The sequence below is a fragment of the Monocercomonoides exilis genome (genome assembly GCF_001643675.1).
Source record: "Monocercomonoides exilis strain PA203 chromosome Unknown scaffold27-1312184, whole genome shotgun sequence".
Classification (NCBI taxonomy): domain Eukaryota; phylum Preaxostyla; order Oxymonadida; family Polymastigidae; genus Monocercomonoides; species Monocercomonoides exilis.
Genome location: NW_027150572.1, coordinates 841,669 through 867,549, shown reverse-complemented (window position 1 = coordinate 867,549; position 25,881 = coordinate 841,669). Strand labels below are relative to the sequence as shown.

The following is a 25,881-nucleotide window of genomic DNA, read 5'->3' as shown; positions in this document are numbered from 1 at the left end:
GAGCAGAGGAGATGACTGGATTCTGAGCTGGAGGAAAAGGTAAAGTCTATGTTTATTGGAATTGAAGCGAGGGAGGAGGAGATGAGGAAGAGAAGGAGAATGAGGAGGGAATATGGAAGAGTTTGGGGTTGTGGAAACAAGAAAAAAGATGAAGGCGATGAAGATAACACGAATGATGAGGATGAAGAAGATGACTGCAAGAACAACGATGAAAACGAAGAAGAGATTTTGGAGGATTCAATTAATAATCCCAAACCAGTTGTTTCAAAAACAAAGAAAATAAAAAACATATCAAAACCTAAAAACAGGAAGAAGAAGGCAGAAGTTTGCAACTTGACTGGAATTGATGAAGATATAGAAGATGACGTACGGGAGAAGAAGCTGCAGGAAATACTGACAGTATTCAGAATAAGAGAGGAAGAGTTTTTTGAAGACGACTGGTGGAGCATAGGTACAGGGGATGGCTGGCTGTATGAAGAAGACAACGCAGACGTGACGCACGGAAAGAGAAGGAAAGGGACAGGGAAAGGATCATCTTTGTTGTTTCTGAAAGAGAAATGGATAAGAACATTCAGCCAGAGTAGCGTACCCGGAAAAAGAGATGTGCTATCAAAACTGTTTTCTTCGCTGTCGTTCTCAAAGTTGGCGTCTCACTTCGCTTCGCAGAATTCAATGGCAATGGATCTGATGCAGAAACGCCCTGCGCTCACTTTGATTGTGCCCTTTAATTATGTGCTGATTTCGCTTCTAATGTGAACATTGCTCTTCATCCTCTTTCTCGTTGCACCTCTTCACTTGTCGATTCAACCTTTTTTATGAACATCCAACTTCAATCTTCTTCTTCTCTCAGAACATCTTTATCTCCTTCACTGCAGTCCCAAGCTTAACTTCTATCTTCTGCTAGTCTTGCTGATCCTGGCTCTCTTTCTCTACTCTCACTTCCTGCTCTATCTTCGTCTCCTTCTCTTTCATTCAACTCCCCTCGAATTCGACATCGTTCCTCACTTTCATTCACATTCAGAAGCACAGATAATCGTTTCTTCTAACATAGAATGCAAGCTGAAGTTATTTGAAAATGAGAGAACTATATTAAACCAAGAAAAGCTGATCATCGGGTGCACAATCCATGAAGATCAAATCTACATTATTTATTTGGAATTTTGAAGAATTCACAGAAAACAGAAGGAGCAGGGCAGAAAACAACATTTGGAATGAACGATTATGTGGATGATCTTCGAGAGATTTCACAATGCGATACACTTTTAATGAGTCATCGAAGATGAAACAATAAGATAAAGCGATTTATAGGAAAATCAATAATCGAAGGATAATTCTATGAAATAAGTGCCTCTGCAGCGGACAAAAAAAGTGAAATGGGAATAACAAAAGAAATTGAGAGTTTTGAAGAACTTGTTGATATGCTTGAAGAAATGCTATTTAAAGAAAAGAATAATTGAAAACATTCATTTAAGCAACGAGTTTTGTTTTCATTTGATGAAAAGAAGAAATTGGATGAAGAAATGACAAAGATATATTATTTCCGGAGCTGATTTTGGGCTCTTTGATAGAATAAGCGATGCCGCTTTCCTCAAATAAAAATGTTTAGAAGGCACAAAAGTTTTTCAGTTATTTGGAAAATAATCAAAATTAGAAGAGATAATTGAAGAAACAAAAAAGAAATCGAAAAATGATTATCATTTTCAGTGCTTTTTATATCGACAGCGATGAGGTTGAGAGTCTTTGTTGCAGTGAAAATGGAGAGGAGAAGAGAGAGGAAGGCATCACTGAAGGGAGTTATGAAGCCGTTGATAGCATACTCCACGGTGGCACTTGGGCTTTGCTGTGTTTTTCCACGGACATCAGCATCTGTTCCATTGTTGTCAACAATTTTGTTCTGGGCTTTAAGAGGGAGACAGCTGTTTAACTTCGCTTTATCCAATGGTTCACAATTTCATTAAACGGTTGATGAAGCTATTGAACCGAATTAAAGGAATGGAGATTTGTTTGCTATACAAAGGAAAGAACAAAAAAGAAAATTAACTGATTTTGATCAATTAATTTCGATAATTTTGTTTTCTTATCTTCTTTTCTGTTCTTCTTTATAAACTTTCTCTTAACAATGTTTTGATTTTCCAATTATAATATTTCTATTTTCCTTTTTGAAGTTTCATTTATTTGTTTTTTGTTAATTTTTATTAAACTTGATAAAAAAATTCATTTTCATAAAAAATAACAAATAGGTATGTTTTTTTTATGTAAATAAATAAAACATATATAAATCACAGTTTTAAAAGCTGAATACTCAGAATTACAAAATTTCCTCTTTGATCAATAAATACCACAATAGATTTTATATTTTCTTTTTTTGATCTTTTTTTATGATTTCAAAAAAAATCACCCATGTTAAATCTCTGAAGAATTCATAATTTCTTTGGGGAAACAATCAATCTTTTAAAAAACAATACAGAAAAAAGTTATGATGTCAAAAACAATCGCGCAAAAGAAGAATGAAATTAAAATTATAAAGTGAAGAAATATCGTCCAATTTGAGAACATTTACCAATTTTTAATTATTTTATTTTTTATTTTATTATTTAATTAATTTATTTTTTCATTGAGAAGGATTGAAAAAATAGTGAAAAAAATGAATTGAATAAGTTGTGTGAGGAAATAAATAACAATTAAAAAACAAAAAATACTGAAGATTTTTTAATAGAACAAACAAATCTGCAAAATCCATTTGTAACAAACTTTGTGAAATTCTCATATCAAATTCAGTTTGGGTTTGTTTTTTCACTTATTTGATGAGTCATCTTCATTAATAAAATTGTCTTTTTTTGAAAGATATTCTATGTTTTTCCATTCAAAGAATTTTAGCTTCAGATTTTTTTTTTCAAATATGGGAAATTATTTTTGAAATCAGAACTTTTTTCGGTGTGTTGATTTTTCAAAGGTTACTTGTCACTGGGAAGAGATTTTGTATAAAAATGCATAAAATTATCAGAACTATTTTTTAGACAAATGTTTTTTTTGAATAAAAAACGACGATGTCTTTAAAAATCCTTTTCTCTTTTCAGTGTTCTTAAAGTGATATGAAAAAGAAAATATAAAACAGAAATAATTGAATGAAAAAATATGATTACAAAAATATTCTCCCATATAGACAATAAAATCTGATAAATGAAATGAAAATTTGTAACACACTTCGTTTGTGAAAGTTGATGTTTTTAAAAAGCTTGTTAAACTGTTTTCATATCCCACTTCCTCCAACTTTTCAAACACTTCTCTTTTGTTTGCCTTTCTTTTCACCCCCTTCTTTTCAGTTTCCGTTTTTCCTTTCAATTTTTTAGAAAGCTCCAAAAAGAACCTCAAGGAATCACAAGTGATTTTTTTTGTTAATGTTAACAGTTGAATTTCCTCTAAAACGAAATAAATAGCTCCACTTTTCAGCAAAATTCCACCGCTTTCAGTCTTCTCACCTGCAATTTCACGAAAATTTGAAACACTAATTTCACATATTTCTCTTTTATTCTCTCTTGCAACTCTGAACAGCCTGACATTGCAGCGGATCAGTTCAACCATTTCTTCATTCCATGATTGGATGTTGTAAAATAACTCTTCGAATGCAAATAACCATCTCATTATCTCATTCATTTCATTTATAACATCTTCGTTTCTCTTCCAGTCGATCAATTCCATGAGCTCTTCCATTTCCCTCGTTGCTTCTCTTGCATAATGAAGTTCATTCATTAAAAAATCTTCAAATTTTACAACAAATAAATTTCTATTTAAAAAATATTCCCAAGCTGATTGATAAGCCAGACGAGTCAGATTGCGTTGCTTTTGATGATATTCAATGATCTCTTTTATATCATTCGAATATACATTTTCTTCCATTTTCTATTGAAAAAGAACAAAAATATCAATAAATTGAGCTTCAATGATAACTCTTTCACACTTCCCTTGAAAATAGATTACTCAAAGCCATCAACGATATCTCCACTTTTTTTTGTGCTTCTTTGCTTTTTTCCTTGCTCAAAGCCACCTTCAGAAGACAAGGCTCCAAGATGTTTGCAAGACTTTTTGGGAAGCAATGATATTTGAAATGCAATAGAAGAAAGCATTCGCAAAGATCAATCAAAAGGATTTCGTTCATTTTTTTCTTTTTTCATCCCTTCTTCTAAAATTAACTTCTCAAATATTTTGTTCAATCGAGAGGCAGAAAAACACTAATTAATCACAATTTTCAACACTTGCTTATATCCAATTTTCTTCAACAGTGGAATTGCATTTTCCAATGATAATTTCTTATCTTTAACCATTCTGCCAACTTCATTGAATTTTTCTTCAGTGAAAAATAAAACAAATTTATTTATCTCCATTTCTGCTATCAATTTGTTCATTTCTGAAATTTTTGGCTTTTGTTCATCGTCGGTGCAATGTTTCAGTTCTTCAAATAAAACTTCAAAAAAAGTCAGAAAAAATTTCAATCAGAAAAAATTCATATGCAATAATGTTTTCAAACCCAGAAGCTTTTCAGTGTCATTCATGAACAGTATCTTTCTTTACATGTTGCAAACAGAAAACAGCAAAATTTTCGACGTTTGTGTCGAAAATTTAATATAGCAATATTTGAAAATTGAGAAAATAAATTCACAATTCATCATGAAAAAAACAGTGATCGCACCTATCTTTTTATTTTCTTTATTTTGATTGCTGTTTCAAACAAGAAGAATGATAAAAATATGTGAGGTTTATTAATGGCATAATTGATCAAACATTATAAAGATGAAGAGTATATTTTGCGTCAAAACAACTGATGTGCAAATAAGTGTAGCAATTAGATATTGTTTATTAATTTCTGATATCGCTTGAAGTTTTGGAAGTGAACTCCCGAGATGAAATTTGGATTGAAATGTTTCTTTCAATTTTTGTGTTCAATTTTTTCTTTTTATCATTGGATATTATCAGATGACAGAAGATAAATAATATTGCTAGATATGTTGGAAAGGATAACAAAAGTATTTGTTGATTCTCTGTAGAATTTTTAAAAAATTGATCATTCAAAACAATTATTGACAAACAAAATCTTCAAATGCTTTCATTTAAAATGGAAAAAGACATGAAAATTAACTTCATGCAATATATAAGATGATTGACATTATTTTTTATTTTTCCGAATCTTTTTTCATTTTGTCGGAAAAAATGAAAAAAACCAAGAGAGAGAACTGAAGCTGTGGTGGAAGAGAATGAGTGCGATAATGAAAACAAACAGGAAAAACTCAAAATTGAGTCTGAATTTGACCATCTCGTCGACAAAGACACAAAGCTCCACAAAGACAAGAACCTCAATCTCAGGCAGAGCGTCTGTGAAGAATGTGAAGGTACTCATTCTCCAACTCCGTCTGTGCCTGTTTCTCCCTCTGCTTCTCACTCACCCTCTCCTTCATTTTTTCTTTCTCCTTCGCATTCGCCTTCCTCCACTCCTTTTCCTTCCCGCCCTTCATCTCCATCTCGCTTGTCTATTTCCCATTCATATTCTCTCTCATATTCTTCTTCTTCTTCTTCTTCCTCCTCCTCAGCTCCTTCTCGCTCAGCTTCTCCTTCCAAACGCATCCGTTCTTCACCTTCCCGCTTCCAGTCGCTGAACTTGTCTCCATCAGCCCAACAAGCACAAGACAAGAAGAAGATGGTGTTTGAGTCGATTTTCATCCCGTCGCTTGCTGATCAGAGCCCCAATGCCAAGAAGAGGAAGCCTGTGATTGCATTGCCTTCTTCTTCGTCTTTACTATCATCATCATCATCATCATCATCTTCTTCTTCTTCTTCATTTGCATCTCATTCATCTGATCCAATGCCAACAACACCGAAACCGAAACCCTTATCAACAAGACAGCCTCTGTCGACACCTGTTAGATCAACAAACCCAGTCAATTCACCTTCGTCTCCTGTAACACCAAGAGCATCAGCATCACCTTTGGTTTCATCTGGTCTGAAGAAGAAGAAGAAAGGAAGAAAAAGCTCTCCGGGAAGGACTGCTAAGAAAGGGAATAAAGCAAGAAATGCGGCTGGTGCGAGGATCCATGGAAGAGATGGAGAAGCGGGCAATGGGAAAGATGAGGATGAAGAGGCAGATGACACAGTGGAGACAATTACGATTTCGTTGTTTTGTGGGACAGATATTCATTTGTGTGTGAAGAACGGAGTGGAAGTGTATTCGTTGCTTATGCTGTGGCTGAAGAAGACGAGAAAGCAGAGAATTGTATTTGTGGATGCAGTTCTGAAGGAGATTGAAGAGAAGCTGATCAAAAGGAAGAAATTGATCATCGACCTTTCGGTTCTTGAAGATGCACTGGATTTGATGGAGGATGAAGAGGAGAAAGAAAACGAGATGCAAAAGGAGAAGGAGAAAGAGAAGGAGGGGGAAAGGGAGGAGGAAGATGACGAAGAGAGAGAAAATGGCGAGATGGGAGATGAGGAAAGGATCAGCGAAGTGAAGCAAGAAGAGATTGAAGAGTTATTCCAGAACTCACCAAAAGCAAAAGTCAGAGAATGAGGTGGTAATCATCCAAAACAGAAAAACAAAGAAGGAAAGAGAAACAAATCGAATAGAAGGTGTGGGTGGTTCTTCTTGAGTGATGCTTGTGGCAAAAATATGTGAGAAGTTCATACAAATAATTTCCATTCATTTCAAATTATGGGTCAACTTGCTTCTTTTCACATGAACTTTAAGGTATTTCATTTTTATTATAAAATGAATTGTTGTCTTTATTTTTTCCTCATTTTGTTTTGCCAAAATTCGTTTCAAACAATTTTCTTTCTTTTATCCTTTCACTTTTCAAACACAATTGTTCCGGGCATGACGACAAATGCGATGGTGAAATCAGCAACTTCAATCCAATGGTTGAACTTTTTGTTTTCTTCAAAATAAAATAAAACAAAATAAAAAATAATAACTGCTCTTGTTTGCCAAGTTTTCTGAGATTGAAAGCCCTTTTGATTAATTTCTCATGAGCAAAAAATGATTATTTTCATTTGCAAAAAAAGAAGGAGAAAAATGAGAATAAAAAATATTTGTTGAAAATTTCAAATTATTTATTAAGAAATATTGTTTATGGTTCATCAAATTTGGCAGCAAAGGCTTTTCGACTTAAAATTTTGATTGATTCTGCATATAAAAAAATCAAAAGAAGTACAAACAACAGAACGAGAAGAATTTTTTAATTCTTGAAAACAGATAACTTGCAGTGATGCTGATTTTGTTCGCTGCTTTTATTCATTCTGTATCTTTTGTAATCTTTGCTCGTTTGCCTTTTTTATTTTCTCTGAAGACTTGAATGAACCAACTGCTATACAATAATTTTCAGAAAAATCACAGGCAAGCCCATTTCAGAAAAAGAATATCTTTCGAAAATATGACTGTTTCAACAATTCTTCCACGATTTTGTCTTCTTCTGACACGTGCAAATCGTTCATTATTATCAACAGTACGATTCATCTGAAATCCCTTGAATTCAGGCTCGGAGCATACTCCATTGTTGCACATATTGATCCATTTTCAGCTATAGTTTTGAAATCGTGTTCCATCATTGGCTCCTGTTCCGAATGTTCTCCATTTTCATCGATAGGTGGGTTATTCCATTTGGAGAATATTTCATTTTTCTCCAACATGCACTTTTCAAGCAGTCCACCAATTATCACAGGTCAAGAAGAAAAATTGAATTTGAAGCCCAGCGGATCGGTATTTCTTTCTCAATCCTCATTCATATCGTTGAGAATCGATTCTCCTCCATTTGTGTGTTCGATGGATGCTTTTTCTTTGTCAATCGCAAACTGCAACTTTTTCAATCTCACCTCTCCATGCTCAAAGCAAATCAACAATTCAAAAGAGATTGAAAATATTGAAATAACTTCAACGAATATGGCGAAATGCATGAATCCATACAACGGATTGATAGTCACTCCAGCCCAATCTTCATTCATTTGCATCAATTCGTCATTTGACAAATGCAGCTCAAACTATTCAACAAAACAACCTTTCGTATCGGGCAACAACTCGTTTTCCAATGATTTCTTTTCTGTCAACAGTTCGGGAAATGGTGGTGCCATTCAATGCGAGCAAAATGCTTCATTAAAAATATTAGACTGTCATTTTGATAAATGCGATTCCACAAATTATGGAGGAGCAGTAAGTTTTGAATCAACAAAAGGTTCATTTGTGTGTGATCATTGCATTTTTACGAACTGTCACTCAATTCAAGCAGGTGCTATTAATTACATGAATAACACACAATCAACAACTCAATCAACGCTGTTTTTAAATAACAGTGGAGATGGAAAGGGACATATAATGTTGGGTTATTTACAGAAGGGATCTCATTTATTTCAATCGAATTTTTTTGAAAAAGGTGATTGTAGAACACAATACACTGGAGCATTTCACACATATTACATCAATTCCAGCATAATCCTCTCAAATAACCTATTCCAACATAATACAGCTAAAACATTTGCACCTTGCATTTTACTTGGGATACAAAGTGATAACGAAATAATTACATTTCAATGCTCATTTTGCTTGTTCCAGAATAACACTGCAGCTCAACAATGCGGAATGGATGTTCACATCACAGCACACGTTGGTTTAAACTCTTTAACGAAAGATAATTTTGTTGAATGTTATTCTTTGTCCCAAGGAACAAGAGTCGTTCGATGTATCACACAAAACTGGTACACATGCAAGGATTCAAAACCATTCGATTGGCTTCCAAATTATCAAACAGATTTTCAGATCAAAGCTCATTTCAGCGAAGGAATTAATCATGATGGCTGTGGTTTGGCGCCTTATTGCAGAACTCTGAAATATTCTCTTTCCAGAAACACAAATAGCACCAATACCACAATTCTTGCAGATTCCTGTGAATTCTGCGAAGAAATAATTGAAGTGGGCACAGGACTTGCTTCTTTAGCTGGCATTTCGAGAGAAGAAACAATTATCAGATCACTTGAAGGGAATAATGTTTTCACAGTGGAAACTGGCACTTTGGATATTAACAACTTCCACTTGAAGCACATGGATGGAGTCAATGGTACATCCAATTGTTTTCTGGTGATGAGTGGAAATGGAAAAACAACAGTGAAGAAATGTGATGTTTCTTGTGTTGATGAGCAGAATGAAGTTCACTCAAGTGTGTTCAAAGTGAATGCAGGATATGCCCTTTTGGAAGAAGTGAGAATGTTTGAGGTAAGATTCTCCAGTTGCTGTGCAATTTCTTTTGAACAGGAAGCAGAGACATGCGTATTGGAGATCATTTCAACAAACTCAAGCAAATTAACAAGAGCAAATGGAGGCGGGTCTATAGCTGAAGGAACATTATCATCTGGAGGAAAGATAATTGTATCAAATTGCTTAATGAAAGAAAGCGTGTGTGAAGATGGAAATGGTGGAGCATTGAGCATTAACGTGGAAGATGAAGGGAAAATTGAAGTTAACGGAACAGAATGCACAAAATTTTCAAAATGCAGAGCTCGGAACGCACAGAATGGACAAACCAGACAAAGCGGATATGGAGGAGGGATTTATGTTTATTTCTCTGATTCATCTCACTCAATTTCGTTGACAAATGTTTCATTTGAAGAGTGCAATGCACAGATGGGTTCGGACATATTCATTAATGGAAATGTTTTGAAAGAAATTGTGAGAAAAAACACTTTTAATTTTGTTCTCGACTTGAACAACCTTTCAGCGTTGTGCGGAATAGATAGATCAGCAAGTCTGGAACACATCATCCCTCTTGTGTGTTTTCTCCGTCAGTGGAACGGAGCAGCGCATGTGAATGGGAGCGAAGGAACAGATTTCAGTGGCTGTGGCTTCGATGATTGTCCTTGCCAGACAATTGAAGCAGCTGTTGCATTGCGCTTTCCTGATCAGAAAAGAATGGTAATGCTGGGAACTGGATTTGTTCTTGATCATGAAATGCATCTTGAAGATCACGAATATGCGATTGGAGATGAGAATCTGCCCGTTTCCATAAGCGTGAATGGAATGTCACAAAAGCAGTCTGATGAACTACTGCTTGTTTCTATTTCAACTTCGATATGTGGAATCTTTTTTGTTCTTCCATCTTCTCTCAACCAACGATCTTCATTAATCCGCTCCTCTTTTGATTTGTCCAATCTCTCCGCTCTTTCTCTCAGGAAATGTTCATTTCTTCTCTCTGCGCAAGAAGAAATATCTTGCGAATTGACTTATTCACTTCTGTCTGCAACTGGAGGAAATCTCATCATTGATAGAGTTTCAGCATCAAAATTGATTTTTGGAAGATGTTCTGCTTTTACTGCTTCATCATCAACAATGAATATTACAGAAATGACTCTGAATTACACACAAACAACTTCAACTTGTGGATTGATTTCTCTTGCAAAAGAAAATTTAATATCTTCAGTCAATTCATCATCAAATTCCTTCAGCAACAAAATGCTCAAGTCAACAGATATACTTGTGAACAATTCTAACTTCATCAGCTGTGAAGCTCAAAACTCGTTGAAAGGAGGCTGCGTGTTCATAGAGTACTGCGAAGGAATGAAATTGGAAATCAAAGACTCGATTTTCATGCTGTGCAAAGCACCACGAGGAAAAGGAGGCGGGGCGTATCTGAATTGCGATTGTGAAGGTGAATTATCATTTCAGTTTACGGAAGACATATTCAATATGAACGATGCGTTGAGCGGGAGAGACATTTTCGTGTGTTGCACAAGTCTTGAAACACAAATAAGCGAGAAACAGTTCAGATTCCACGTTGAAGAACCTGCGTATAATACAAAAAATGCAATCTTCGGTTCCAATATTCACAGAGGATCAGATGAAGAAGATGTGAACATCATCGATCTCATCATGGGTTATCGGAACGATCTGATATTCATCGGCAACGAGCTGCATGGAGGAACAATTCTGAAGAATTGCGGACGAGCAACTGTGCCATGCCTCACGCTGAATCATGGACTGGAACGTCTGACACAGTCTTTTGAAAGTCGGATTGTTGTGAATGGAAGCAGCACAATCAGCAGCGAATGCAACCTCCAAGATCTCAGCATTCGCAGTATCTCCAAAGCAATAACATCTCTTCTCGTCAACTCTGATATCAACTGCACTCGAGACAGCTTGATGTGCTGCGCAGGAAATGTTGGGATTGAATATCAGTCCTTTTTCTTTGGAATATCCTTTTGCTCACTTCACCAAACTTTCTTCTTTCTTAACTCTGGTGAAGTTAAATTCACTCGTTGTTCGTTTAAGCTTTCTGAAGCTGATTCTGTTCGAAACAGTCAACAGGATTCAATGGCTTCCATCCCGTTCACTCTCCTGCTCATCGATTCATCAGATGCAATTTTACAGTCATGCGAGCTGGAAGACTCCAGCTGCAAAAACACCTGCTTCATCTGCAAGAATTCAGCAAAACTCCAAATCCAAGATTTCTCATGCAGACGAGTTGTGCTTCACTCTCCTCTTGTGATAGATACGGCAAGCGCTGAGCTGTCTCACATTTGCCTTGACGCTGTCACTTGCATGAACTCTATCTTTGTGTTCGAGGAGCCAAAGAAAAACTCCTCCCTCGAATGGATAGATGCCAGAAATATAACACTGAAGAAAGGAAGCGTTTTTTCCGTGAATAACACAGTTCAAACAGAACAGAAACAGCCTTTTGTTCGGATAAATATGTCTTTTTCTTCGTTCAGAAATATCACAAGCTCTGATAGTTCATCAACAATTTTCTCTTTTGCATCTCAAATATGTGAAGTTCACTTGCTCAACTGTAGCTGCTCTTTGTGTTCATCGTCTGGTGACAGAGGCCAACTGGCTTCATTTTCATCGCTTCCAAAACTCAAACTGGAATCGTGCACATTTGATGGAGCATCAAACAAAGAAAACGAAGTTTGTCTTCATGAAAGAAATCATGCTGATATTTTTGACAACAATGCTTCAGCTCATTCCGAAAATGTCATAAGCCTCAATCCACAAAGAAGCAAGATTTCATCTTCCACTGTTTCAGAAATATGCAGCTGGAACTCGTCGATTGTGGATATTACTTGCTGCTCAGTTGAAGACGTTAACTCTTCATTCGTCAATGCCCCATCTGGAGCATTATCAGCATCAGGTGGAGATATTCGACTGAAAAATGTGGAGTTCAGAAACAATTCGCCATCAATTCCTTTCTTTGAATCTGCCCGAAGAAATATTCTCTGTGAAGATGCTGCGCAGATTGATGCGGAAAGTTTGAAAAAAGGTGATGAAGCAGCGAGCAGCTCTTCATTGTGGATCCTGAATAATGGGTGCAATCTGTCCGGAATTCCATCGATTTTGACATCTCCTTTTTTCATTCCTTCTCTTCATTCAATTCGATCACAACAATCAGAAAATGAAATCGAATTGTTCTTCGCTGGTTCTCTTCTTCTTCCTTGCAATCTTTCTCTCCAAATAATAATTAGTTCAGGAAATGAAGAACATATTGAAACATATAATTTTGGAATTGATGATTATGTGTCAGAAAATGAAATCCATTCCTCAATTCCATCTTCAGACTTTGCTTCAACAACAGGAAACACTGAAATTAGTGCATGCATTCTGTTTGGGAATACAGAATCTCCTTCATCAACTCAGTCATTCATACTGAAGAATGCAAGCGAAACAAAACAAAAAGATGATGAAAGATTAGTTGAAGGAGGGAAAGAAGGAAAATCTTCGTGGGCATTGATTGTGATTGTTTTGTTGATTGTGATTTTATTGATTGTTCTCATCGTCGCAATAGCCTTTATTGTTAGATGGAGAAAGCAAAAGAGACGAACAGAAGAATTGGAGATAATAGTGGAAGACAATGTTAAAAAGGATCCGAAGGCATTCGAGATGGCGACGATGGAGATGTCTCTTGAGGAGCAGTGGATGAGAGCAGAGAAGGAAGCAGAGAAGAAGAACGATGAGAGGATAAAGAAGAGGGTGTATGAGAAAAGCCTGGGACATTCAGAGTCATCAGAGCATTTGCTGAGTGAGAGTGGTTCCACTGAATACATTCTGGGAAGAGACTCAGACAAAATACCTCAATGGATGTTGGAGAAAGTGGATGAGAAAGAAGAAGAAGAGACAAGAAAGAGAGCTTTATCACCATCCATTTCATCCACTTCCACCACTTCAACGACTGATTCAGATTCAACATTTGTTCGATCGGAGAGTTTGTGTCCAACTACCTCATCGATGTCTAACTTGGTGGATGCAATGGCATGTTCTTCGCCTCATGAGAAGCTCATTGTGGATCTGAGGGATTCGCTGTTCATGTTGTTGCATGGAAGGAATGAAAAGAAGGAGATGGCGATTGGCACATTGAAGGAGAGAGAACAAACGGCTGCTCAAATCCTGTTCTGGGTGGCTAACCTTGCTCTCCACTCCTTTGATGAAATGGAAAATTCACTTCAATCATTAGCCAATTTGAGTCCCCACATTGTATTGTTCTCTGAACACATGGTCATCTGCATTGTGATGCATTCAGACTTCTTGTCTGATGATGATTCAGACTCGTCTTCCATCTCCTCATCAACTGTTGTGACTTCTGCCAGCGATGATGATGATGACTCTCTGCCCTCATCTGCGTTTGAAGATGAGGATGACTTCAAAAAAGAGTGCATGAGGTGGAAGGCACCAGAGCTGTTGATCAACAAGAAGATGGGAGCAACAAAGGAGTCAGTTGCCTTTTCGATTGGAATGATGCTATGGGAGTGCTTGACGCTCAAGATCCCGTTCGGGGAGTATGAGGCAGAGATTGCTGGACAGAAGATTGTGAATGGAGAAAGGCCAAAGATGGAGATAATCAGTGAATCTCGAATGAAGGGAATGGTTGAAAAAGCGATGAGCATGAATGCAGAGCATCGACACTCATTAGCACAGATCAAGCGGGAGTTTGTGGAACTGTTTCCGCAAAGTGCAATGGTATTCACAATGACTGATGCAATAAACTTAGAAAATAGAGAAAGTGACATTCATTCAGCTGCTATAACGAACAATCGTATAGTTATCTAGTCTTGAAAACATTTGCTATATCAACTTATCAATGTCTATTTGTTAGTACCAAAATATCTTCAAGAGAATTAAAGATTTCCTCTTTCTCTGTCATTGGGGAGATAAAAACGTCCAACTTTTGACTTTTAAGATGTATTGAAAATTCGTTAGTTCATTTTTGCGCTTTCCACTTATGCAACCTCTTGTGTCTTATGAAAATGAATGAATTTACAGAATTCTGAATTTGCTTTTAAACTTTCTGCTTTTTCAATTTCTCCTTTCGAAAATTTGACAATCGCATTGTTGGAATAAGTATTTTACTTTCGTTGAAAAAAACATTATTTATGTTATTTCTGCTCGTGATATCTCTGATGAGATACTGAGTTTGTTGATATTGCATTAAAGTGAATTTCTTATATCCGTTCATTCATTAATAGATGATACAGTACAGACAATTGACCAAGAACAATATAAGTTCTTTTGCCATATTTTATCTTGAATATCTTGCATTTAATTGCGATAATATTTTCAAACATTTGCATTTGAAACCTCCTCCAATTTATTTGTATATTTCTTCAATGGGAAATCTTTTCTGTTTCATTCATTCTGAACTCATGCAAAAAATCATTTCTTTTCTTTGCAAATAGCAATTTCCGATATAAATTTAATTTGTTTTCAACAATTGCGTGTATGCTCAACATCAGAAATGCGCAATCTATTTCCATTCTTTCTTTTTTCAGGAAAACATAAACTTCCATTTCGTAAGCACTCAGCAATAATTGTCATTTTTCAGAAATCTTCAAATGAACTTCACCACTATTTCAAGATCGATTTCTGTATATTTATTCAACACAAAAGTCGTCATCAGCCGGCGGACAATTGAGGTTTAATAGATGAAAATTATCTTCTCATGAAATGTATTGCTTAATCCCCTTCGTACAGGCAATAAATCACTTGTTATTGAACTTCCTTTTCTATTTTTTTTTTTTGACTTTTTTCTGGTTCAAAACGAAAAAATCATTTTAGAATATTTATTAATAATAATAATGGCAAATTTGTTATTTGCTTTAACATTCACCTTAATTCGAAAAAACGCTTTTTTAATCTTCATTTTTTTTATGAAAAAATTTATCGATTTGCATAATAAAAAATCTGAAAATTTTGTATGCATGAAAGTTTAATATCTTCGTGTGCTAACAGGTCTCCAATTTCATGCATACAACGAGGAAACATTGATAATTTCATTTATCTTGGAAGAGATGATGTTTGCATTTTAGTTTATTTCGAACAAAAATTATTTTTCATTTTAATACTTTCAGGGCAATGTTTCCAGATATTCGCCATTTGACAGAAAAATTACATTCGACTTATTCCTTCATTTTGATTCGGTTCGTGCTATCTCATCAACAAAATGTGGAATTGCGTCTCTGTCCGATCATGAATTTTGCTTCACAACTCATTATGGACAACAAAAAGAAAGTATTCTTGCGAAATCGCTTGGATGTACTTGCTTTTTTGATATGTGCGCTCCTTCGCAAACTTCATATTCAAAAAATGAAAGCCCAATTGTTATCTTGTCTGCGCAAAACAATAAAGCATTTAATATTGATTTGACAACTGAATGCGTAATCCAGTCGGTTTAACTTTTGAAAAATATTCATTAATATAACTTATAAGTCTTCTATAAAATAGTTTCAATTTTCAAGAGACGCCACATATTGTCGATGGATGGGAAACGAAGTTTTATTTTCATCATATGATGGTGTGTTTTGGAAGTTAATTCCTCTTAGGTTTTCATTATTATGAAAATGCTTGCATTATTTTTCTCCAAGGATTTCATATGTTTCATGATTCTCGCGAAAAACTGAAACCACAGAAATTTTGTCATTTTTCGAACAAATTTCCATTATCGATAATTTCAGACTTGGACTTAAAAGAACCTTTTATCGCATGTTGTGGATATCAGTTCTCGTTTGTCCTTTAAAAATGACCATTGATTTTATTTTCATTAAAAAAATTTTTTCCGATTTTTTCACCCCACATAGACATGATTCAAATTCACAAATTTTGCAAAATTCGAATACAGTGCTGTTATTTGACAGGCGTCAGCTTGGCAAAGACACAGACAGCCAAAGATGGATATGCGAAACCTTCCGGTTTCCGAACGCCAGCTTTGTATCTTTCGACTCAAACGATTGCGAGTTTGTTTATTTTCATTAGAACATTTTGAAAAGATCGGAGAAAAAAAGATTTTCTTCTTTCATTATTTAATTTTATTTATTTATTTATGCATTCTATTAAATTTTTAAAATTTTGCTTTTTTAAAACACATTTATTTTTCAAAAATATTTCTCATTCTTTTCTTTGACTCATAATTATTTGCATGTATTTTCCGAATTTTAACACTCCCCTCTTCTTCCCTTCCCCACAAAACAAAAAAAATCAGTTCTCTTCTCATAGCCTCGACTCCGTCTGGCTCTTCAATTCCGCCCACAAAATCCTCACTCGATTCGCAAAAAGCTGCCTCGGCTTCAGTTATTTCTCTCTCTTCGATGAAGACTCTTTGCACTTTTGAGCCACTGAATGTGTGTGAAGGAGGTTATGCTGATAAGGCGAAGCACGAAAGACCATCAGAGGAGGAGGAAGAGAAAGAGGAGGAGGAGGAGGAAGAGGAAGAAGAAGAAGAGGAGGAGGAGGAAGAGGAAGAGGAAGAGAATGATGAACACACAAGTCTTCAAGCTCATAAAACCTCCAAAACGGTCAACAGAAAAGTATCCCTTCATTCATCAAATCCATCACATAAGAATAACCCCAACCTGACTCATAATTCTTTTATATCTTCTTCTCCTTCTTCTCCTTCTTCTCCTTCTTTTTCTTCCTCTTCTTCCTCTTCCTCTTCTTCCTTCCCAGACATCAGCTGCATTTCGCTTTCTTCACTATCCTCTCGTTTTCCTTCTCAGAAGAGTCTTTTATGTCTTGTGGGAGATGCTACAGGAAGGTTGAATGCAATCAAATTGTCTGAAGAAGAAGAAGAGAAAGAAAAAGAAGCAGCAAAGTCTTCAAATAGAAAGCTGTTTGGCACTCTTTCTGTCTCTTCTGCTTCTGATGCATCCAAACAGAATGCTCGTGGAAGAGCTGGAGAAAAAATGATGTTGGATTCTTCGTCTTCTTCTTCTTCTTCTTCTTCTTCTTCTTCTGCTTCTGCTTCTTCTTCTGTTCGAATAAAATCATCATCATCTTCTTCTTCATCTTCTTCCTCTTCTCCTTCTGCTACATCCACCAATTCTCCTCCTCCACGTATCATCACAAGGCCGAAACTGATCCAAAGAAATGCAAAAGACAAAGAGGATAATTCTCCTCTTTCTTCTCAACATCAGAAAGATTCAACTGTTACGTTAACATTGCCTTCATCATCATCTTCTTCCTCTTCTTCTTCCTCTCCTCCTCCTCCTTCTTCTTCCTCTTCCTCTTCCTCTTCCTCTTTTTCTTCACTCCCCTCAAACTCTGAATATTTCATTTCATCATCATCATCTTCTTCTTCTTCTTCTTCTCAAACTGCCTCCTCTGCCATTCGAATGCTAAAGAAAAGAGTTGCTTTGTCGCAGAATGTTCGAACAGAAACATTCGAAGACATTCAAAGAAGATATCGTTTGCCTTCTGATAAGAAAAATGAGGAAGAAAAGAAAGAAAAGAAGGAGATGAAGGAGATGAAGGAAAAGAAGGAAAAGAAGGAAAAAATGGAAAATGCAAAATGTGAAAACATAAGTGAAGATAAAGAAGAAGAAAATAAAATTGAGAAAAAAGAAGAAAATGAGAAAGAAAGAGAAGAAGGAAATGTGAAAAATCACAATATTTCATCTTCTTCCTCTTCCTCTTCCTCTCTTTCTCTTTCTTCTCTTCATAATCCAGCCCATCTTCCTTCAAATTGCTGTGATTCTCTTCTTCTTCCTTCTTCTGTTCCATTTTTTGCTGCTTTTCGCTTTCCTTCTTTGATCCTCACAAATCCGCTTTTCAAAGCTCTTCCAACAACTTCTTTGGCAAGTTTGAATTCTTCTTCTTCTTCTTCTTCTTCTTCTTCTGCTTCTTCTTCATTTCCTTGTTCCTCTTCCTCTTCTCATATTCCTTCATCAACTTCTTCTTCTTCTTCTTCTTCCCGTTCTTCTTCCACTGTTATTTCACAAACAATTACCTCATCATCATCATCATCATCTTCTTCTTCTTCTTCTTCCTCTTCTTCCATCGATTCCTCAAACATTGAAACTTCTTCTTTCAAAGAGCCTGCTTCAATACAATCACATCAAACTGACTTTCCCTTGCATCAAAAGCCTTTTTCTTCCTCTCTTCCTTCTTCTTCTTCTTTCCCATCTTTCACTTCTTCTTCTTCTCTTTCTTCTTCTTCTCCCTCTTCTCCCTCTTTTCCCTCTTCTCCTTCCTCCAATTCTTTCTTTCTCTCTCTCCTCTGCCAAGCGCCTCTCCCTTCCTTCGACCACTCACTCCCTCACTCTTCTTTGCATTCTTTTCTTCTGATGCTCTTTTTCTCACCCGTCTTTCGTGCTGCTTCTTCTCTTCACTTCTGCTTCAACCGCTCTTGCGTCTTCTGCATCGTCCGGATGATATTCGCTAATGTTGTTGTGCTGTGGGAAGAAAACTTGAAGAAACAAATGGAAAAAATGAGGAATAAAAAGAAAAATTTGAGTTTGACTTCAAAATCATCATCATCATCATCATCATCATCTTCATCTTCTTCTTCTTCTTCTTCTCTTTCTTCCTCTCAATCTCCTTCTTTCCACCCTGTTTTCAATCCCTTGCCTGAAATCACCAGCAGTTCTGTTTCTCCTGTTTTGTCTGACCATTCTTCTGATTCATCGCCTGAACAAAAAACAAAACCAGCAAAATCTTCTTCGGCTGACAAGCAAACTTCAGAAGTTGCAGTTGCTTCAAACAATCAAACATTTTCTCGTCCTTCTAAATCGAGTTCATCATCATCATCAATTTCTTCTTCTTCTCCTTCGTTTTCTTCATTACCTCCTTCCTCTCCTTCTTCTTCATCCTCCTCCTCCTCTTCTTCTTCCTCTGAAGATTTGTGGGAAAAGCTGAGAACACAACGAGTCGTGTCAACAAAAGACCTGACGATGATGCTGACAAACATCATCCGATATAAACAGAGGATGAAAAGGCTGATAGCAATGAAGAAGGAGAAAGAGAAGGAGAAGGAGAAAGAGAAGGAGAAGGAGAATGAGAGAGAAATAGAGAAAGAAAAAGAAATAGAAGAGAAAAAGAAAACAAAAGATAATATTTCTGAAGAGGAAGAGGAAAAAGAAGGAAAAGAAGGAAAAGAAGGAAAAGAAGGAAAAGAAGGAAAAGAAGGAAAAGAAGGAAAAGAAGGAAAAGAAGGAAAAGAAGGAAAAGAAGGAAAAGAAGAAAGAGAAGAAGCAAGCAAAGAAGAAGAAAAAGACATGTTTGAAGCAGAAATGATGGAAGAGTGGGAAGAATATGCGAAAGAGAAAAGCGAAGACGAAGCTGAAGAAAGAAACGTTCAACAGCATTTGGCCAGGTTTCTTGCAAGAAATTCAGCAGAAATTCAATTAGAGAAGCAAAATGACTCAGAAAAAGGGAATAAATTCGGTGCAAACAGTGAAAATCATCGGAAAAACGAAAAATTGAATGGGAGAAAGAAAGAAAAAAGAGGACGAGGAGGAGGGGATAAAGATGAAAAAGATAAAGAAGGAGAAGGAGAAGGAGAAGGAGAAGAAACAATAGAAGAAGAAGAAGAAACCCAGATCAAATCTGACAATTCTGCCATGAAGAGGCTTCTGTGTGAAGGCGACCCTCTTCCTCTCTCTCTCTTCCAGCTGAGTGCCCTTTACACGCGTCTCCGCAAAGAATGCATCATTCAGCAGCTCCTCAGCAGAATCGATGAGGTTGACTCAGTGAGCGTGGAGATGAGGCAGATGGCGATGTGGAATTGCGCTATTAACTGCTCTTGTTCTGGTTCTTGTTCTTGTTCTGCTTCTAATTCTTCAAATTCTTCTTCCTCCTCTTCTGTTTCAAATTCTTCTATTTCTTCCACTTCAACCTCATCATCATCATCATCTTCTTCTTCTTCTTCTTCTTCTTCTTCTTCTTCTTTTCAACCGGAAAAGCACTTCCACCACAATGAATTGCCTTTACTTTCATTTTCCTCTTCCTTCCATCCATCTCCTTGTTTCCTCACTGCCACTCAATTGGCAATGCGGTTGATTCTTCAGCAGCTTCATTGGGACTCCCTCTCTCTCAAAGACTTAAGAGCCATCAATTCATATGTCTGCAAGCATTCAGTGAATGTTGGTGGATCTTCGAATAAAAGAAAGAAATCACAAAATAAAAAGAAAATGAATGAAGAAATTGATAATTCTCTGAATAAATCAAACACGTCTTCTTCTGATTCGCCAACAAAAACTGATTCTTCTTCAATAAAAAACCACAAAAATCACTTCGAATTTCCATCTCTTTTACCTTCTTCTTGCTCCTCTTTGAACGACCCTTTACCAAAGCCTTCATTTTTGGATGTGTTTGTCCCTTCCTTTGTGGAGCAATGGTCGTCGCGCCTTTCTTTTCCATCTGTCGAACCGACTCAGCTTCCTCTCTTCTGCACTCACATTTCATTTGGAAGGGTAAAAAATTCATGTCAAGAGTTATCTTCTTCTTCTTCTTCTTCTTCTCATTCTCCTTCTTCTTGTTCTTCTTCCTCATCTCCTTCTTCTTTTTCTTTCCCTTCGTTTCCTCAATCATCTCCTCTGCCTGCTCTTCTCTTTGTTTCCATCGCTTCACAACCTTCTTCTTCTTCTTCATCTTCTTCTTCTCCTTCAAACAATCCCTATTGCATTCCTTTTGATCCTTCAACTATTCCTCCCTCGTTCATCATTGACCACACTCTTTATTCTTTGACTGCCATCGTCTCTAACGTTGTGGAGTACGACGATGAGATGAATGATAATCCTTCTTCTTCCTGTCACATTGAAAAAACAGACAGAAATTGCATTGAAGCGAAGGGAAATGCTTGCAATACAAACAAAAAGGAAGAAAGCAATAAAGCAATAGAAGTGAATGAAGTGAAGGAAGAGAATAAAGAAGATGAGGAAATGATCGATGATGACAAACAAAAGGTGCTTCATGTTCGGTTCAAAACTGAAGCAGATGCAGATTCATTTGATGAATCAACACATTCCAATTCTTCTTCTGCATCATCATCTGCAACTTCTTCTCCCTCTTCTCCCTCTTCTCCCTCTTCTCCCTCTTCTCCCTCTTCTTCTTCTTCTTCTTCTTCTTCAACTTCACCCGCTTCTGCTTCAGAATCTGATTTGCCTTCACTCACATCACTTCATTCAATAACTCCCGAATACACAACACGAATAGAGCACTTCATTCTTCACACTCTCATTTCGCCTGATTTAGTTCCATTTCCCGACTCTCCTTCAAAAACATCATCTTCATCATCATCATCTTCTTTTTCTTCTTCAATTTCTTCTGCTTTTTCTTCTTCTCAACCAGCAAATTCTTCAGACTCATCTCCATCAATCCCATCAAATCCATTGCAAATGGGCTCTCTAAAGCAATTCAAGTCACATCCAACTTCTCTTCCATTATCTGAATCTGCCTCTTCTTTCGCTCCATCTTCTATGCACTTCAGTCCACAGTGGTTTGTTGTGAACCAGACATTGATTGCTCCTTCTTCTCGTTCATCTGCTTTGGATTTTTCAGCTCCAGCACAAAAATGGCGTGTTCCAGTGCTTCTTCTTTACACACAGCACAAATATTCGCTTTTTAATCCATCTTCTTCTTCTTCTTCTTCTTCTTCAATAATCCCTCGTTCTCTGCTGCTCCCTTCTCCTTCCCTGTCAATTCATTCTCTTTATACCACGGCTCGTGTCGTATGCAGTCAACTTCTGAATATTCTGATCATTTCTCAACATCCATTCAAAGTGCATCAAAGGAAGAAAGAGTTAGCAATCTCAAAAATGTCAAGAAGAGAAGAAGATGAAGTTAATAAAGGACTTGAAAAAGTTAAATACAAATACACAAAAGAATCAAACGAAAATCGAAGAAAATTTGAAAAAGAAGGAGAAAATGCAAAATTTCCAATAAAGAATTCTTCTTCATCAAAAGAAGCAGCAGCAACGTCAAATGCAATTTCATCACTAAAGCATTTAACTTGGAGATGGTTAGAAGAACAATCTTCGTCGATATCTTCTTCTCTATGCACTTCAGCCTCTTCAACTGCATCTTGGTTCTCAATGCTTTCTCTTCTTCCCCACACCCCTTTTCCTTCTGATCGGCAGCTTTCTTTCTTCTTTGCTGAGCAGCTCATATCTCCCTCTGCAGGCAAGTATTCTTTGCCACCGGAGGCGCTTTTGCCTGAAAAAGGGGATTTCATTGGGATTGACTGTGAAAGTGTTATTCTCAACAGCAACGCTTTAGGAATCACATTGCCATTCAATTGGATTGCACACACAGAGCAAACATCAGCAGATTTGAAGAAAACTTCAAATGAGAAAGCACCTTCAAAAATAATTTCCACAGAAATGAAAGAGAATGATAGTGAAAATTCATCGATTTTTTCAAAGAATTCAATTTTTTCAATGCTTTCTAGGTATTTGGAAGCAAATCCAACAGTTCCTCTTTTTCCTCAAAAGAAAGTTGGAGATGGCTGGATTGTGTTCACTCCAAGGAAACGGAATGGGTTTGCATTTAAAGACACATTGGAACCATCATCATTGTCTGTTAATGCGCAGAAAAAGCTTTGTTCTCGCCCATTTGCACTTCCTAAATCGTTTCATGCTGCTTTCTTCTCTCCTTTCATTTCTGTTGTTGCATCGCCTGCTTATTCATCGCTTGTTTCTTCCTCTTCTTCTCTCACTTCATCACTCAACATTCTGTCTTCTTTCCATTCAATGGGCAGAGTTAGCCTTGTGACATTTCTGAATCCTACCTCAGCATCATCAAAGCATTATGCAAGCAATCTTTCCAACACTTCATCTGCGTTTAGCTATTCATCTTCTTCAACATCTGTGCCTCTCACATCAAATAGCGTGAATTCCGTTTCTTCTTCATTTTCTCCTCTTCAGCCTCCTCCTCTTCCTTTGAAAGCACGAGTCATCAGTGATGTTCTTGTTACACACACTATTAACGATGTCACGGATTACTTGACATTTGTTTCTGGGCTACAGAAAGAAATGATTGATGAAAAGCAGCAAAAAAAGGAAGCTGGAGTGAAGAATGAGGTTGGAGGTGGAATCAGTATTTCTCGTTCTCACATAAATTCTGCTCCATCTTCTTCTGGTTTGCATGCAGATTCCGTTTCATCAGATCAAAAGTTTTTCTCATTTGCAGCAGGGTCATCAGCAATGACTTCTTTTCCTCAAGAGTCTTCTTCAATGCCGAATCTTCTTCCCCCATCATCATCGCGCCTTCCTCTTCTTCATCGCTCTGAAGTTGTCACGTTTCTTCAGTTTCTTGTGTGGCGTGGCTGTGTGTTTGTTGGGCATGCTGTGAACGGAGATGTTAACCAGTGCTCAATCTCTCCTGCCCCATCGCGCACTGCAGATACAGTTATACTCCTGAGACTTCCATTTCGCAGGTTTCTTTCACTGAAAGTGTTGTGCTTGTGTGTGTGTGGATGGACAATGCAGACTGCAGAGCACTCTTCGGCAATTGATGCGTGGGGCGCACTGGCACTTTGGTTGTTTTATGTTTGCGTTGTGGGGAGACAGAGATGGCTCAGGAAAACTTTGAGTCTTACGAATTTAAATGAAACAATCTCTTCAACAGGAAGCGAAGGCAAAGAAAGTTTAGGATTGGAAAATGCGACAGTGCTTAAACAATTTGAGCAAGATGGAAGGGCACACATAGGTTCTGCTCATCGAACTTATTCTTATATTCCAAGCAGCGATGAACGAAAGCATCGGAATGAGGAATCATTTGGGTGGGAAGAATTGTGCGACTCACTATTTCAAACATTTTCAGCACATGAATCAAATCATTGCACAAATCAAATGAATCTCATTCGCTCGTTCATGTTATATCCAGAAACTGGAGACCCGTGGGAGTGGGGCAGAGGTCAATTTCTGGAAGAAAAGCTTATTGGAGATGTGGGCTCCGAAGATCTTTGTAGAGGTGATGTGGAAGATTTTGAAAGAAAAGGCGAATTTTTGTCGCATTTGATTAGCAGCTTGATTCCCACTCATACTTCAGAATTTGAGAAATCTAATCTATCGAGAAGAATGCCATTGCCACCACAGCAGTATCTTTCTGAAGGTATGACTGGCGCAACTCATTCAGAATATTTCATCCCTCAGAATCCATTTTCTATGGCTTCGCCACAGATACTGAATGAGCCTCTTCCACATCATTCATCATTTAACTTTTACAATTTGCAATCATCCAATCTACCATTACAGAATCAGAATTCTCCTTCTCATAGGCGTGTTCATCAAGACGTATTACTGAATGTACCTCAACGGTCGAAGCATGCTCCATCATCTTCACCTTCTGAACTTCTCAAAGAATTTTTGGAGCATGCATACTTTGTAGCAAACAGAGAACGATGGGGTGTGCAAAAACATCACAGATAAAGAAGGAAGGAAACATTATGGAAAAAAACAGATTTTGTCGGCATGTAACGTACTTTTGCTAATTCTCAAAAGATTCAACAAGATGTGTTGATAGATGTTCAAAAATCGCATTTGTGCAAAAACGTCAAAAAAAAAAATCCTGATCTTTTCTTTAATGAAAAATAAGTATAGCTCCTGTTAATATTAACATTTAAAGCTTTTTTCCTGATTAAAAGATATTTCATTTCAATTTTTAATGAATTTGCTTTTTTTTTCATCATCCGAATAATAATTCATATTAAATTTTCGATATGGATTATGAAATACAAAATCGTTGTATATTCATTTCTCGTTTTAGCTTGAAAAAATAATAACAATTAATTCATCCATGGATGAATGGGAACAAAACGCACTGTTCAAAAAATAACACAAATAGAGTTTTATTTCTAAAAAAAAGCAGGACTAAATGGATATAAAGCAATCAATAAAATTGAAATATTCATTTTCGACTCAAAATTCAAGTGATAAATAATCGCCTTTTTCATCAAAAAATCTATGAACAAACCCCAATAATATTATTTCTCAGAAATTTTTATTAGGTTTAAGAGAGGCTATTGGTTTCAATTCCTTCACAACGAGTGAATTAGGGTATGATATGGGTAATTATTTTTGTAATCATATTTTTTCAAACAAAATTTTCGGAAAGAAAAATTTCATTGAGCATTAACAAATGAACACTGAAAAATGAAATGGCTTATAAAAGATGTCTTCATCTTTATTTCAACAAAAACATTTGTTTGTGAAACTATTGGAAAGTATTTTGCATATAAATTCAAAATTTCTTTCCAAAGACTAACAACCTTTGAAAAAACAGCGTTCCGAAAAAAGTTATGATTTCAAAAATAATCACCCATATAAATTATAATATGAACCTAAATCACTGATTAGGGTTTTATTTATCAAAAAAGATAAAAAAACATGTGTTTTGTTGATTTAAAATTTCAAAAATGGGTCACAAATTCAATAATTCGAATAGGATTAAATTTTCCAGTAAAAATATCCCATATGGACTTATCACTTATTTTGATAATGAACATTTTCGTTTTTAAAAGCATTTTGAACAGTTCGTTTTGTTCCCACTTACCCATATAGGGTCAGTTATTTATCGGGACCTTTTTTTTTTAACGGTGCCTAAATTTTTTAATTGAAAATTAAAATTCCCACTTTTTATATATTTATTAACATTATCAG

At 36.3% G+C, this 25,881-nt stretch overlaps 4 protein-coding genes across 4 annotated transcripts; all 4 read left to right on the top strand.

Moving 5' to 3' along the window:
* Nucleotides 1–48: 48 nt before the first annotated feature.
* On the top strand, nucleotides 49–814 carry MONOS_4012 (uncharacterized protein; the record flags this gene model as incomplete). The annotated part of the gene is made up of 1 exon (XM_067874051.1): nucleotides 49–814. One exon carries the CDS (start codon nucleotides 49–51, stop codon nucleotides 754–756), a length of 708 nt encoding a protein of 235 aa, XP_067726021.1. The 3' UTR covers nucleotides 757–814.
* A 4,186-nt stretch (nucleotides 815–5,000) lies between these two features.
* Nucleotides 5,001–6,556, top strand: MONOS_4011 (uncharacterized protein; the record flags this gene model as incomplete). Its single annotated transcript, XM_067874050.1, has 2 exons — nucleotides 5,001–5,038; nucleotides 5,221–6,556. 2 exons carry the CDS (start codon nucleotides 5,001–5,003, stop codon nucleotides 6,554–6,556), a joined length of 1,374 nt encoding a protein of 457 aa, XP_067726020.1.
* Nucleotides 6,557–8,614: 2,058 nt separating this feature from the next.
* MONOS_4010 (uncharacterized protein) lies at nucleotides 8,615–14,062 on the top strand (the record flags this gene model as incomplete). Its single annotated transcript, XM_067874049.1, has 3 exons — nucleotides 8,615–8,642; nucleotides 8,697–10,643; nucleotides 10,737–14,062. The coding sequence occupies 3 exons, from the start codon at nucleotides 8,615–8,617 to the stop codon at nucleotides 14,060–14,062; spliced, it is 5,301 nt and encodes a 1,766-aa protein (XP_067726019.1).
* Nucleotides 14,063–15,206: 1,144 nt separating this feature from the next.
* Nucleotides 15,207–24,975, top strand: MONOS_4008fu4009 (putative PAB-dependent poly(A)-specific ribonuclease subunit 2; the record flags this gene model as incomplete). Its single annotated transcript, XM_067874047.1, has 6 exons — nucleotides 15,207–15,305; nucleotides 15,361–15,678; nucleotides 15,734–15,803; nucleotides 15,874–16,012; nucleotides 16,087–16,242; nucleotides 16,488–24,975. The coding sequence occupies 6 exons, from the start codon at nucleotides 15,207–15,209 to the stop codon at nucleotides 24,649–24,651; spliced, it is 8,946 nt and encodes a 2,981-aa protein (XP_067726018.1). The 3' UTR covers nucleotides 24,652–24,975.
* Between the last annotated feature and the right edge of the window lie 906 nt (nucleotides 24,976–25,881).